At 29.1% G+C, this 13,933-nt stretch overlaps 1 protein-coding gene across 2 annotated transcripts in view; it reads right to left on the bottom strand.

Moving 5' to 3' along the window:
- Positions 1-13,933, bottom strand: part of LOC130451462 (NGFI-A-binding protein homolog) — a 29,965-nt gene extending 16,032 nt beyond the window's left edge. For both annotated transcript variants that reach the window (XR_008910736.1, XM_056790482.1), the window contains exon 1: positions 13,449-13,933. Coding sequence is in view for 1 of the 2 variants with exons in the window: in XM_056790482.1 (XP_056646460.1) it covers positions 13,449-13,680 (232 nt within the window). In the remaining variant the exon portion in view is untranslated. The remainder of the gene's footprint in view (positions 1-13,448) is intronic.

Below are 13,933 nucleotides of genomic sequence, written 5' to 3'. Positions count from 1 at the left end.
TTATAAAATAAAAATTGAAACTTTTCATAAGTAGTTAACAGCATTGAATAAAAAGAGCCAATTCATAATACATTGAAATACAAACCACTGTCTTAGTTATTTTGTAAAAATACATATAGAGAACTGCGTTTAGGCAAACATTATATGTACCTGTAAAAATTTTTCTGGAAGATACAATCAATAAAAAGCTTGTTGGGTCTTTCTATCACACCATTTTTGGCATTATATATATATATATATATATATATATATATATATATATATATATATATATATATATATATTAAATAATTAAATAAATATAAATTAAATATCTGGTATTGTACGAGGTACGCCTAATATATTGAAATACTTGAAATAATTCCTACAATTGTTGATGCCCGCATTATTTCAAAGGATACAACACTTACATACTTTCTTGGCTAATTCCCTACCATCGACAACTACAAGTCGAAATACCCAACTGACGGTTAGGAAGTTAGGAAGGCAGCAAAATGCCTCGGCTTCAATTGCACGGACCAAATAGCAAGGCTGGCTGGTGATGAGTTCAATTCGATAAAAAATCCCAACTTAAGTGTGTTCAACAGCTCTGATGAGATGAAAGAACATACAAACCGGTCAATGGATTTAGATTCATCCGAAGAGATGTATTTCAATACTCGACGCGGCAGACCATATTTCGACTTAAAATTTGAAACGACAGAGGTAATTCTAGGAAATATATTTTTATGTTGGATCTATTTCAATAAATAATGTATTATTTAGTAGAAAATATTTTCAAAGTTTTCACCACCTGTTTTTTATCTGTTTTAACACTTTAGGGATTATCAAATTTTAATATACGAAAAATAAGAAACTATCAATTCAAATGATCTATAGTTTCATTGAAATTTTCAAAATAGAATTATGAAGTTTACTCATATTGCTTAGGTCCTTATTATCAATTTCCCAATTTTATGTATATGAACCATTTCTAAAAATTCTATTTAACTTATATTTGACTCTGTTCTAACGAACTAAATTTTTATTTTTTTATAGCTGTTCATATGGTAAGCCAAGGTGTTTTACATTTTTAAACGTATGATCTGTTTTTTTATTAGGCTCTTTTTTAAGAGTTAAGTATTAAGTGTTTCATCCCTTTATACAGCTTGTGTACGTTACGCATAGACTACATAATGAAATGAATTAGTTCAATCAAATTCACAATCATCACATACACCGGATGAGTTTCTCTTTTAATTATAATCGATTTCGTTCCACGAATGGTAAATTAAAGCAAAATTATACGCTTCTATGATAATAAGTACTAAAAATTTTTAAAAAACTGACAAACATGAGAATGGCTCTCAAAAAAATAGGAACATCCCATATTAAAAATATTTTATTGCCTGCAATATTCAAAACTCTCCCTGAAGCTTGAAAACAAAACAAAACTTTTAATACCTCCATAAAAACTAAAATATGTCCTAAACGGAACTATCAGATCATAATGACCAGGTGAATAAATCCATTCTCATTATAAAAGGGCAAACGTAAATTTAAATAATAAGTCGCTTCAGAAAGGATCGAGCCCTTTTATTATTTGGTAGGAACACGCCATTACGAGATACCTGAGTACTTTTTTTATTAATATTCGCATACATTACCTTCCACTTCCTTGCATATCTAAAATTTGAGTTTTTTTATTCCTAAAAAAGTTTCAAAGATCGCCCAGTGTGAGAAAAGGGGTAAAGTCTTGGAAGGTCCGAAAAAAAAAACAAAAGATGATGTACCTGGTTTTTTTCGTGGGTGCTTTTATTCAAATAGGCATGTTGACACACCGTGTTCTCGCATATTAAATGGATAGATAACAACGAGGGTTTTTGTACAGTTCACACGCAAATGAACTGATGGCCCAAACGAAGAGGATTATATTCGTTTTTTGCTTAACGTTAAGATTTACAAAAAAACTATTAATCCGAAGGGTCGCTTGATTAAATAAAATTCATGCAGGACGGTCTCTTATTGTATATAAATATATATATAAATATATATATATATATATATATATATATATATATATATATATATATATATAAAAGTATAATTGAAGGTTTGTGAGAAGGTTAATTATTTTGTAAACTTGGATCATTATAACATGAAAAGAACAATGTAACATTACGAACTCAGATCTACTAATATTGAAACTATTATTTATAACAGAAGTTGCCCACCTTTTTTGAATCACGACCCGTTTTCTATTTTTAAGTAATATTCGCAATCTCATGTTGCCAATAAGTATAAATTTCTTAATTGGAACCTTGAAGTCATGCACATACCTAATTGTAAAAAATATTTCAAGGTATCATGTAAAATATTTTTTATACACATATATTAATACATTTCACTTAATATATATATGCTATTAGAAAACGATGTTTGTTCTTGTAATATGATAATTTCTCACAAATTGTGGAAAAGTTCACTGAAGCAATTTCATGTTAATTAATGCGAGTAATTAAATAATGTATGAATTTAACTTTATTTATCACTATTATTATCACTATTATATTATATTAATAAATAAACAAAATTGCACTGAATGTAACGTAGCCTCTTTAAATGATTATATCACCAGGATTTACAAGGAAAACTTCACAATGATAAGGTGTATTGGTCTATCGAATAATTATATCACAAGATCAAAATATTTTTAGGTCAATACAAAATTTGAAAGACATTATTCGACCCAATATATAAAATAAAACCGAGAAAGTGGAGCACAACCAAGAACTAGCCCCAATATGAAACATATATTTCAGTTTGACAGAGTTTTCCCTTTATTTGTATCTTTACAAATTTATATCTTGCTTCAAAATGAAGAGTAACTTTTACAGACTCAAATTTGGGGAAATGATTTCTAATCTTCCAGTCCTACCCTGTATCTCTAATGTTACTAATTATCCAACCAGACAACTTCCGCGTTACAGACTTTCAATACACCCAATATTTACTTTTTAAAGTGGCGAATAGACTAAGTTGCTAATCCTCAAATATTCGATATACTAAATATTTCTAATCAAACGTTTAAACATAGTCCCCATAATTTTATTATTGTTATATACCTACCTAGTAGGTAAAAGTAAATAAAACCTGTTAATTATCGATTATGTAAAAATGATAATATGATATTATTACTATTCTGGTTGACTGATTATCAAAACCAAATTTTATGTTCCCTTGGTATAGATACAATATAATAACATGGGATAATTAGAAATAAAATAATCAATTGATTATTTAAGTAGTTAATTAATAAGTTCTAGAAATATTATTTGTACTGACTAAAAAATAGTTTTCCACGTCAAACAACGAACAGTATAAAGTATATTTCTTTGTAAATATCCAGTATTTAAAAAACAGAGAGCTGCAAAAAATCATTTGTACTCCACTTAATATAGATAGAAATTAAACTGAAAGTTTATAGTAATGAAAAAGAAAATTAGCATATCGATAAAATTTCAATAAAAAATTGCATGGAATCATATTCCCACACATATGCATTTTTTAGTTATTATAAAAAAACCGGACATGCAAAATAATTTTTAATTATCTAAAAAATATTCTCACGTAGTTTTTATGACGTTAAAAAAGTACAACCACTACATCATGAAGAGAAAAAAACAAGAATCCCACACCTGATGAGTATGTACCTCCATCTCATTCTTTAAAGAATATCCACTCTTGACGAGGTAGCTTCTTTTTTTAATCTAGTGCCTAAAAAACGCCTTTCTCTGAAGGTAACAATTTACCTGTAGTCGGTACACTAAACAGCAACCCTATACGTTCTGACCCACCCCCTTACATTTAACACCCAATCCTAGATCGAGTAGTACCTACCAAATTTGGTACAATGCAAAACACGCCTCGTAACGGAAGTATACAACTGGTCGCCATATTTTCCTACCCCTAGCTTTTTTAGGCCATTTTATAGTAAACAACTGGGGGTAGAATCTATAGGGTGACGGTTACCACCCGTTTACTATATATATTTTTCGATTCAAAAGGGGGTGAGAGTTTTTTGCCAATGATTACAAAGAATAAACGTATTTGAGGGGAATACTTTGTGTGCTTGTTGTTAGAGGGTAGAATTGATTACCGTTGAACATATCGTACATCTTAGATGCTATTTTACTACTCTAAACTGTATTATTGATCATAAGAGATCGTATATTGATTATAAATGAAGACATAATCTGTTCACTAAATTGAAAGCAATACTTAATTATGTAAATACTAGAACGGAACTCGTTTAATTTTACTGCATTTTAAAATGACCAATTTAGTACATAGGTAATTTTATGAAAATACAAACAAATATTTAAATTTTTATGTTTTACCATAAACGTTATCTAAAATAAGCTAAAGCTATCTAATCTGCTTCATGGTTTAATATTTATATAAATATGGTTTGTTAAAAATTTGTCCTGCAGCAAGCAGCATATATTTGATTTATATTTGCTCTGTTGCTAAACTGGAAAATTGTTGTTGTCATCTTAATACTATTTAAATAATTTTGCACCACTTCATTTAATCAATAACTTATAGGTTGACCTATTGCACATTAATGATGAAGTATTTTTTTTTCATTTCAATAATCTTTGTATGTAAGTAAATTGTAATATCTTCGGCCGATCCTCTTAATTTAATTTGTCCTATTAGTGAACTGTTTCTTGTATAAATAAAATATCGCAATTTTGTAATTTTCTTAATGTAATAATTTTTTATATAAGTATAACAAGTGATTTGCATTATCGCGGTATAACTTGTGTTTGGTATTCTGGAAAAAAAACTATTTATAGTGAGAATGCACATAAATATATAACTCTCTAGAGAAACTCTTATAAATACCAGCAATATGGCTGCAATTCAATTCCAATTTCAGTTGAGGTATCTGTCAAAAAAACTAGAGGTATAAGATCAAGGCGGATACAAAAAATGTCTTGCTTCTCAGTGTAGTAGCGGCTTCTTGTACATTCCGGTGACAAATTTCAACATTTACAGAAAGATGACTAGCGAGATTAATCATTGTACTAAAAGTTTCAAGTAGAGCAAAATTATTTTCGTATATTTATGAATTCATTCAAAAAGTAATTAATTTTTGTTTATATATATATGTATATATATATATATATATATATATATATATATATATATATATATATATATATATATATATATATATATATGATGTTTAAAATGCAGTAAAATATAAATATATGAATTTTCTATCATTCTACATCAATGAAGAAAATATTAAGAGAGGCTTTGTTGAAAACATCCACCTTATTATGTTCAATAATATGTTCATGCATATTAAGCCGCATATACGAGTAACCTACGAAAAATTAATCATTACCATTCAGATTTCTCATTTTATGCTCTCGAATGCGAATAGATGATTATTATTATTTTTGTAGAGAAGAGGCAACTGTTAACTATTTCGTCCCATTTCGAACTTTCGAATATTTTTCCTTGTAGATTACATTGCTAAAAAGTACCTATAATCAGTGACATAATGACACAGTCATAACAGTATTAGAATGGCACATAATGTAGTTTCCCATTACAAATTTTTACTAGAATTTTTACTTGCTGGCGTAGACGATCTTAATTTTTTCTACGGTTTTGGTAACACTTATTCAATTTTGTTGATACCTATAAGAGATGAAAATTAGTTTGGAAAATATAGGAGCGGCCCAATTTCCTTGGAAATCAATTGACCTAAATTGCTATGATTCTAAACATGAACATAGAAATTAGAATGGAAAAGAAAAGAAAGGCGTTAATTTATTCATTCATCAAGTTCGTATAACGCCACGATATTTGATAGAAACCTATACATTGTTACGTGGGATCTGTTCTTCTATATTGAATAAAAAGACGAAAGTTTGTGAGTGCAAGATTCATCATATGCAATTTGATCTGATTGTTTTGTTCTATGTCAAGTGGCCTAAACCTATATACTCTTAATTTCGTTATGAATGTAATAACTTCTTTATAATAGAAGAAAACGCGTATGTAGAAACGTTCATGTAGGTAAGTTGATATAATAGAATGACTTACAATGATAACCGGAGCAATAATTCATAATCTTTATGAAATTTTGTATACTTATTAACAACGGTTTAAGACAAAAACGTCATCAAAAAAGTATGTCTGTTTTTCGGGAAGTTACATACCTACCACTTGTAAATATAAAGAGAGTAAACCGGAATATGAATGAGAGTACCTAGTTAATATTGAACATGAACGACAACAGATTCCGGAGTCCAATTACCTTATAAAAAGTTTCCCTTCCAAAGACATATTCAATTTCAGCACTTTAACAAAAAACACCAATACGTAATACTTAGTCACTTGCACCTTTAGTCACAGCTCATATACAATTTTTAAACACTGGGAAAACCTAAGTAAACTTAATATCGATTTCTCGAGTTTTTTAAGAGAAAACTTCGGTATAATCCGAGGTCCAAAACGAATATGATAGACTGAACTCAGGTGAAAGAAAAACAAAAAAACCAATGTTACGTTTATTTATTAAATTCGATATAGTTAACTGAAAAGAACGAAGAACAAATGATATGAAGCAAGAAAATAAAATATTTCTTCTGTCACAAAAACTTGCTTTCGTCTTTTGAATCGTACGGTATTATCGAGGCCAAGCAAATGGGATAAGTTTTTTAATATCGTAGACAGATCTCTCAGGACTGGGCTGAACACAATTTCACACACATATAGGTAAGCCGGAATTAGGTAAGCTTATTATGATCCATGAAAAAATTATTATCAAGTGCTGAAAATTGACACATTGTATTTATGTACAATTGAGTTTCTACATTTCAATCAATACATTCAAAATTATTAAAATAAATTAAATTAATGATTTGCTTAAAAAATTTTAAAATGACAATTCGATAATAGGAATAATTGAAATTAAATTCTAGTGAATAGTTCTCAAATATTTTTAGGTAAAATATGTGGTTGACTACCCTTTTTAACATTGCTCAATGTCTCTTAATTTAGTCTTACGGATATACCATGGTCCAATAAGTAACTTCTACTGACATCTCATGTATTTTAAGAAATTGTCACTAATCGAAAAACTATACATTATTTTAATTGAAAGTCTAGAGCTCTATTTATGAATATATGCTATGGAAAGCCATACAAATAATGAAGGATGAGAGTCATCAAGAAAGTAATTCAAAAACAAACGAGAGATTCAATAATATTTCCGATATTACTTTCGTTTATTTAACCTGTTACATGTCTCTGTTACCTTGGATTCCGTATTTATAATTTTAATTTATTTGTGTTTTGAACATGATTTTAATAATATCTCCTTCATTTCAATTGTGTTTATTGTTTTGATTTAATTATATTTTTAATTTTGTCACATTTAGTTGTCTATCTCTCTTAATTATAGTTAAAGTTCGGTCCTGTATCTCTTTATACATCGAACAACTTTTTGTGTGCATTTTTTGTAGAGTGGAATGCCCACTTCAATTTCGGTAGCGCTATGAAATCGATAATTTAGAGTTTTTCTCGGGCTCGAAAAATTTTTAGGGTAAAAACTAGTCGGCAACGAGTTTGTCGGTCTAGAGAAAAAAACCACCAGTAAAAAGTTTCCGAGACAGTTTTTCATCCACCGGTTCAGACAATTTCATAGCGGACTGGAGTTTCACAAAGTACAGTCGAGGACAAAAGTTTTATTGAACTTACAGATTTTATTTCACTATGTACTACTCCTCTTCATTTATTTTACTTCGTTTAAATAAGAATAATAGCTTGCATGAAATTACGGAATGAAATTTCTTATGCAATTATCTAGGATTATTTGAAAACATTTTTATAATGACGTCAAATATACTCATTTTATGTTTCAGACTTATGTTCATATAATTAATTAAGTACTTGCAAAGCTTATACAGTTTAGCAGGATTAGATATAATTTAAGATTTTCCGTTACATTTTTAACTAGAACAAAAGAATAAACTACGATACTTGTTTGTTTTTATTAAATAAAATACAGCATTCCCTATTAGTAAAACTTAGATTGAAAAAGAATTTTCGTATAAAGTTTATCATTAGGTTTTAACATAGATTTTGCTTGGTTACTTTTGACTCACATCTGCATTTGATTGGCTGTGGTGCTACAATCACTACAACTGTTGGCAATCATGTGAACTAACAACGCCCACTAACCTAGTTATAGCTGTTGCAGCCAAAATACTAGTGGTTGAGGTTATGTCAGTGCAGTCAAGTGTCAGGTAAAAGTAATACCAATACCGGTTGTTCTTGTTTATTAATAGTGATTCATCGCAATGCCAAAACGTGCGTGCAAATTCAGTGACAATTATTCTAAGGAGTGTAACTTTATTAAGAGAGGTCGTTTCGATTATGAAGCAGCGTGTTCTGTGTGTAACTCTTTTATTAGTATTAGTCAAGGTGGGCGTTCGGACATAGTTGATCACATAAAGTCAAAAAAATTTAGTGCTCCGAGCAGCAGTAAGACGTTACAAAATTATTTTGTTGTACCACAGTCAAGTGAAGCATCAAAGTTCGAGCAGCCGAGCTTACATTAGCCTACCACACGGTAAAACATCACCAAACTTTCAGATCTAGTGATAGTACTAATAAGCTTAATAGCGTCATGTTTGATGATTCATCTATTGCAAAAAAGTTTAGTTCGGCAAGAACTAAAGTAACAGCTATAGTAAATGGAGTTATCGCTCCCCAGAGTTTAAAGGAAAGTCTTGATAGTATCAAAAAGTCTGCTTTTTATTACGAGGCGATTCTTGTTATTTTTCCTGGATATATGAGACCGGGACATTATAGGCGGAGTCCCGGTTTTTCTGAAAATGACTTGGTCACCTTATTTTAACAGAAAAAAATTGGAGAACATTTTGTGTCTATCAAATATTGTTTTTTTAAGTAAAATGTAATGCAAAATAGTATTCATATCATTTCATCTTACTCTTTGCACTTCAGCAAAAAAACTTCTGTATTTGATTCAGGAAATAAAACAAGTCCAGCTATGCCACAACGTATAATGCTACGCTTTTTACCCCCTTATACACAATCTCGAGAAAATGATCTTTTTATACTCTTGTCACGATAGATATAATAATTTGAAAGAACAAAAATTAAAAAAAAAACTTTTTGTTCTCAGTATAATTCATAATTGCTGCGATACTAACAATGACCATAGTTTTTGTCTTCATAATGATTAGATATGATATTCAGGTAGATTATTCGTTAACCAAAGTATATCCGTTTCCTGTACAAAACATACCTACAATTTTGCATACATATATATATATATATATATATATATATATATATATATATATATATATATGTATATATATATATATATATATATATATATACATATATACAGACTGGATTTTTAGATGTTTTATTTTTATATTGATTTAAAAATATATTTAGATAGATATGCAACTTGAAGATAAAGGAAGGATAAAATGGCGTGAAAAAAATCATAAGCATTGTTGTATGACCTCAAATATTGTAGTACATAGAGACTTTCGTGAAAATTGGTATACGATTAAAGAGAAATGGTCCTGATCAGAGATATTAATGATGCTAACCAAAGGTAATTATTAAAACATGAAGAGAATTTGGTTGTGAAGATAAACATTTATATACAAACCGTATACAAGTCAATTTCAGATGTGAAAACTAAAATACAAAGTAACAAGAAGCAAGATGAAATACTTGAAAGACATGAGCGGAATTACAAAAACATAGAAAGTAGAGCATTTTTAAAAATATTGTCAGTAATCTTCCTTAAATTACTTCAATAACTGCAAGTACAGTTACTACTGCATCAATTTTTATGTTATCGTTGAAAAAAAGGATGATTTGGGTGGCTCTGCATTTTCGTATCACCCTTTATTTAATGTTTAAATAATTGTGAATTGTAAATAAATACAATATAATGTATTCCCAAAATATCCTAATTATTCTTTTCAACATTTTTCAACAGTCGTTTTATATTAGACACATTATTAAAATCAAAACTGATGCGTATCAACATACGTTGATAATAACGGTTTTAGGAGAATTAAACTCATCATCCATTTTGTGATCAAAAACGACAAAATGTCTTAATAAGCAATATAAAATGTTTAACAACAAAAATAAGTGTTTTATAAGCTTTAGCCTGTCGGTAATGATCACAGACAATCAGTATTTTATTACCCACGACGGAGGTTAAATCTGTGTGCCTCTGTTTGCTGAGCTTAATTATGTTGTCCTCCTACTTAGCACTCGAATACTGTACTGTCGATTTTCAAAATATTTTTAGTCTCTGTTTCTCTGCAAACAATTCTCTGTCATTTCTTTCAAAATCTAGCTATAAATCACTACCATATATTTCCTCCTAGCTTCCAACGAATAATGCACCCAAACCGTCTTTTAGCTTCTGCAAAGAGTTCATAAAAGTTTCAGAAAATATCAAACAAGTTGCATAGTGTAAATTTGGTAATATTTTTAAATAATATTGTATCGAATATGAATGAAATGTTTATTGCTATAGAAAAACAACTAGTCGTAATCAGAACCGTTATTTTAGAATTGTTTGTTGTGCGATCAAAAAATTTACTGGTTGCAACGCGAGAACGAAGAGTAATCGAAGAGAAATATGGAATGTTCTTAAACAAATCAGCAAACTTTTAAAAGTGCACTATTCAGTTCATATGAAATAAAAAATAACCATCGTTATTTTTCATAAAATACAGTTTGAGGAAAAATGTTGTTTCGCAACGTATTGTTTGAAATATAACCGCAACACACAGGTAGTGATATTTCTTTTATTAGTCGTAGATTATTGAATATTAGGGATATTTATTTGAACTTGCACAATATATCCGCTTAAATCCGCAGCATATGAGAAAATGTTTTATTATTAAGTATATAAGTAAGCTTAAGTACATTTTAAATAGATGTTCCATGATATTTACATATCTTGCATTAAACGTAAAATTACCTTTACTTCTTATAAAGATGTCTATCCTATAAGTTTAGAGTTGAAGATGAGTTCTCAAAATTGTCGATGATGGAGTGACTAACTTCAAAATTACGACTTATGATCAATGTTAATTCAAAAAAAATATTTGGTGGCGCAAATATAAAATAATTTTCACATATTTGACTGTTTGATTCACTCGATGATCTACCAATGGCGATATGAACGGCAAAGGGTTATGATACATACTAGCAAGACGATGCAACATGTTATAAAGCATGTTGTGAGTAAAGCAATATTTAGTAAAATCTTTTTAAAGAAAATGAATATGAATACATATATATTCAAAAATTTTTAATCATCCGGGTCTTTAGATATTAAATTCTAGTTTTGGATTTACTTCAAAAAGAATGTAGACAAACAAGGGATTTAGGAAAGTCTAGCATTAGGAAATAATTATACGGTAACCATTCAGAAGAACATTATAAAAAATGACTCAAGACAATTTTGTCGTACTGAAAAAGGAAATGGGTACGTTGAATAGTGATTTGATAGAAAAGATATTACATACTTTTTTGTATTTATTTGTAACTATTGTTAACAACTTATTGCATAATTATTATTTAGCATTCTATTTTAAGTTTAAGTTTATTAAATAGATAATACAAGAATTAACTATTTTCAATAAATTTTCTTGATAACAATGGTCGGTATTTTGCTTCTAAGCATAGCTTATATTTTTTAACGACCTCCATTGCTTATTCACGTTTTACACATACACATAAATTTTATAAAGAATATCTTTTTTTTCTTATGTTAATAATAAGAAAGTTTTTGATATGCTGCGAACTTAAGTCTTAAAGTCAAGTAAGACGGTTTACTGTTTGGTATTATATTTGGAATTGTTATACATTGAATATACTGAACATTAAAACAATATTGAAATCATATTTGCCTGTGTTGAAAGAAAGTGGCCGGTTTTTAAGAAATATTAATCAGTGCCTCTGTTGTGGGATTAGAACTCCAAAGAGATCCTCATATTCGTTATAATTATAAAGTGGTTTATTCAGAGAATAATATAATGCTATTAGTCTAGTAATAGTCGTAATTCTCAAACTAATCGATGATGCTATATCCAAAAACTCGATTTCTGCAATATAATTAGGAGACGTAGTACTGGAAATTCCTTGGAATAAAACAATCAGTGAATTTTAGCCAAGACTTGAAATAACTCAATATAAAAACGAATTTTGGAACATTCTTTACCCCAATACGTCAGTTGAATAAATTAAATCCGCCTCAGGTTCAAAGTAATACTCAACATGATTTTTATAATATGTAGTAAGTGTCAAATGTAAAAGGTTTAATATCGAACCTTAAAGTAGGTATGAATTTATACAAAAAATATTCATTTGCGTGGAAATACTAGTGCTCATTTCAATTAAGTATTATGACTAAAGTTAATTTTTTTTAATCAAAACAGGATATTAGGAAGAAAAAACGTCTGTTTTTAGTTAATGTTCTAAGTTTCAAGGTTTTGAGGTATTTAAAAGTATACCACATTCAAAATTGTGCGGCGAGAATGCGGATTCCCTAACAAACAACGTGGAGCAAAGCAAAGTGAAGAAAAGTATGTGAATATCAATCGGTGTATCCTGCAAAGACATAGGTTAGTTCTAGTACGATCATTGGGTGTAAAGTACGTTCCCAGCTATAATTTATAATTATTTCTACAAAAAAGCCTACTGGAACATATGAATGAGAAATGTATATTTCTTTGGAAATTTTATGATTATTAGGTAATCATAATTATATAGACAAAGACAGGAATGATAAAATATGAAAAAGCAAACGATCATATTATTATTATAAAATGTCGATATAAGAAAGAAAAAACTGACATACAATGAAAAATCAGTGGGAATATTACTAGAAAATATATATTAAGCCATATTAAATTTCTTTATAGGTACATATAATGATCAAAATTCTGCCAAAGGAAGAGTATTAAATCGAATGTAATTTGTTATAAATCACTAATAAATATGGCAAATACTAACTACGTACAATTCCAACAAATATTTATAATTAAAAAAATTTAAACTCAATATGAATAAAATCAATTCGACATGGTATGAAAAATTAAAAAAAAGTACGTATTTTTAGAAATCTAAACTAGTAACCCCCATATATATACTTTTTAAAGAACTTCTTTCTATTTGAAATTGGAAAGTCTAATTCAACGCAAAATCACAAAAGAAATTTTCTCACTTTTTCACTAAGTTAATTTAGGTATTGTAGTAAATCATTTAATATTTGATCAACTGAAGTTTGTTTTGAATTATGTTAACAAATAGAAATTTTTAGGGTTATGTAAAAAAATAAGGTCAGTTATGTTTGTAAATAAACTAACTTGTGTTGTTGTTGTTCTTGCTCATCACTTTCCTTGGAACATTCGGAGAAAGAGAATTTCTCTGGAGCAGAATCTGTGAAGCAGGCGTTACGCACACTTTTGGTGAGTGCCTAGCACTTAAACTACCACTAGCACAGTTTCCCAACACCACCGGAACATTTGAGTTACCCGAACTACTCGAAATAGGCGCGGGAACATTGCCGTTCTCTTCGCTACTCGATAGTCCATCCATAATTATTTGTTATATTTTTTTAAAAATTTTACCATAAGGATAACAATAATTATATTTTTCCGTATTCGTTGTTTTCAGTTGCAGTATTAAACTGACGAACCGTTGAAACTTGAACTGCACCAAAAGACGATTTTATTTTGTTTTACTCCCCACTTTTACGCGCTCTCATCCCCTCTACTTGCGGAAGCTCGAGATTCTGACTGAGGGTTTTCGTCCGACCACGGCACCGGACTTTATCCTTTTCATCCTTGTT

The sequence above is a fragment of the Diorhabda sublineata genome, chromosome X, assembly GCF_026230105.1.
Source record: "Diorhabda sublineata isolate icDioSubl1.1 chromosome X, icDioSubl1.1, whole genome shotgun sequence".
In the NCBI taxonomy this organism is placed as follows: domain Eukaryota; kingdom Metazoa; phylum Arthropoda; class Insecta; order Coleoptera; family Chrysomelidae; genus Diorhabda; species Diorhabda sublineata.
Note: the sequence above shows the minus strand (reverse complement) of the source record. Positions and strands in the feature narration are given on the sequence as shown.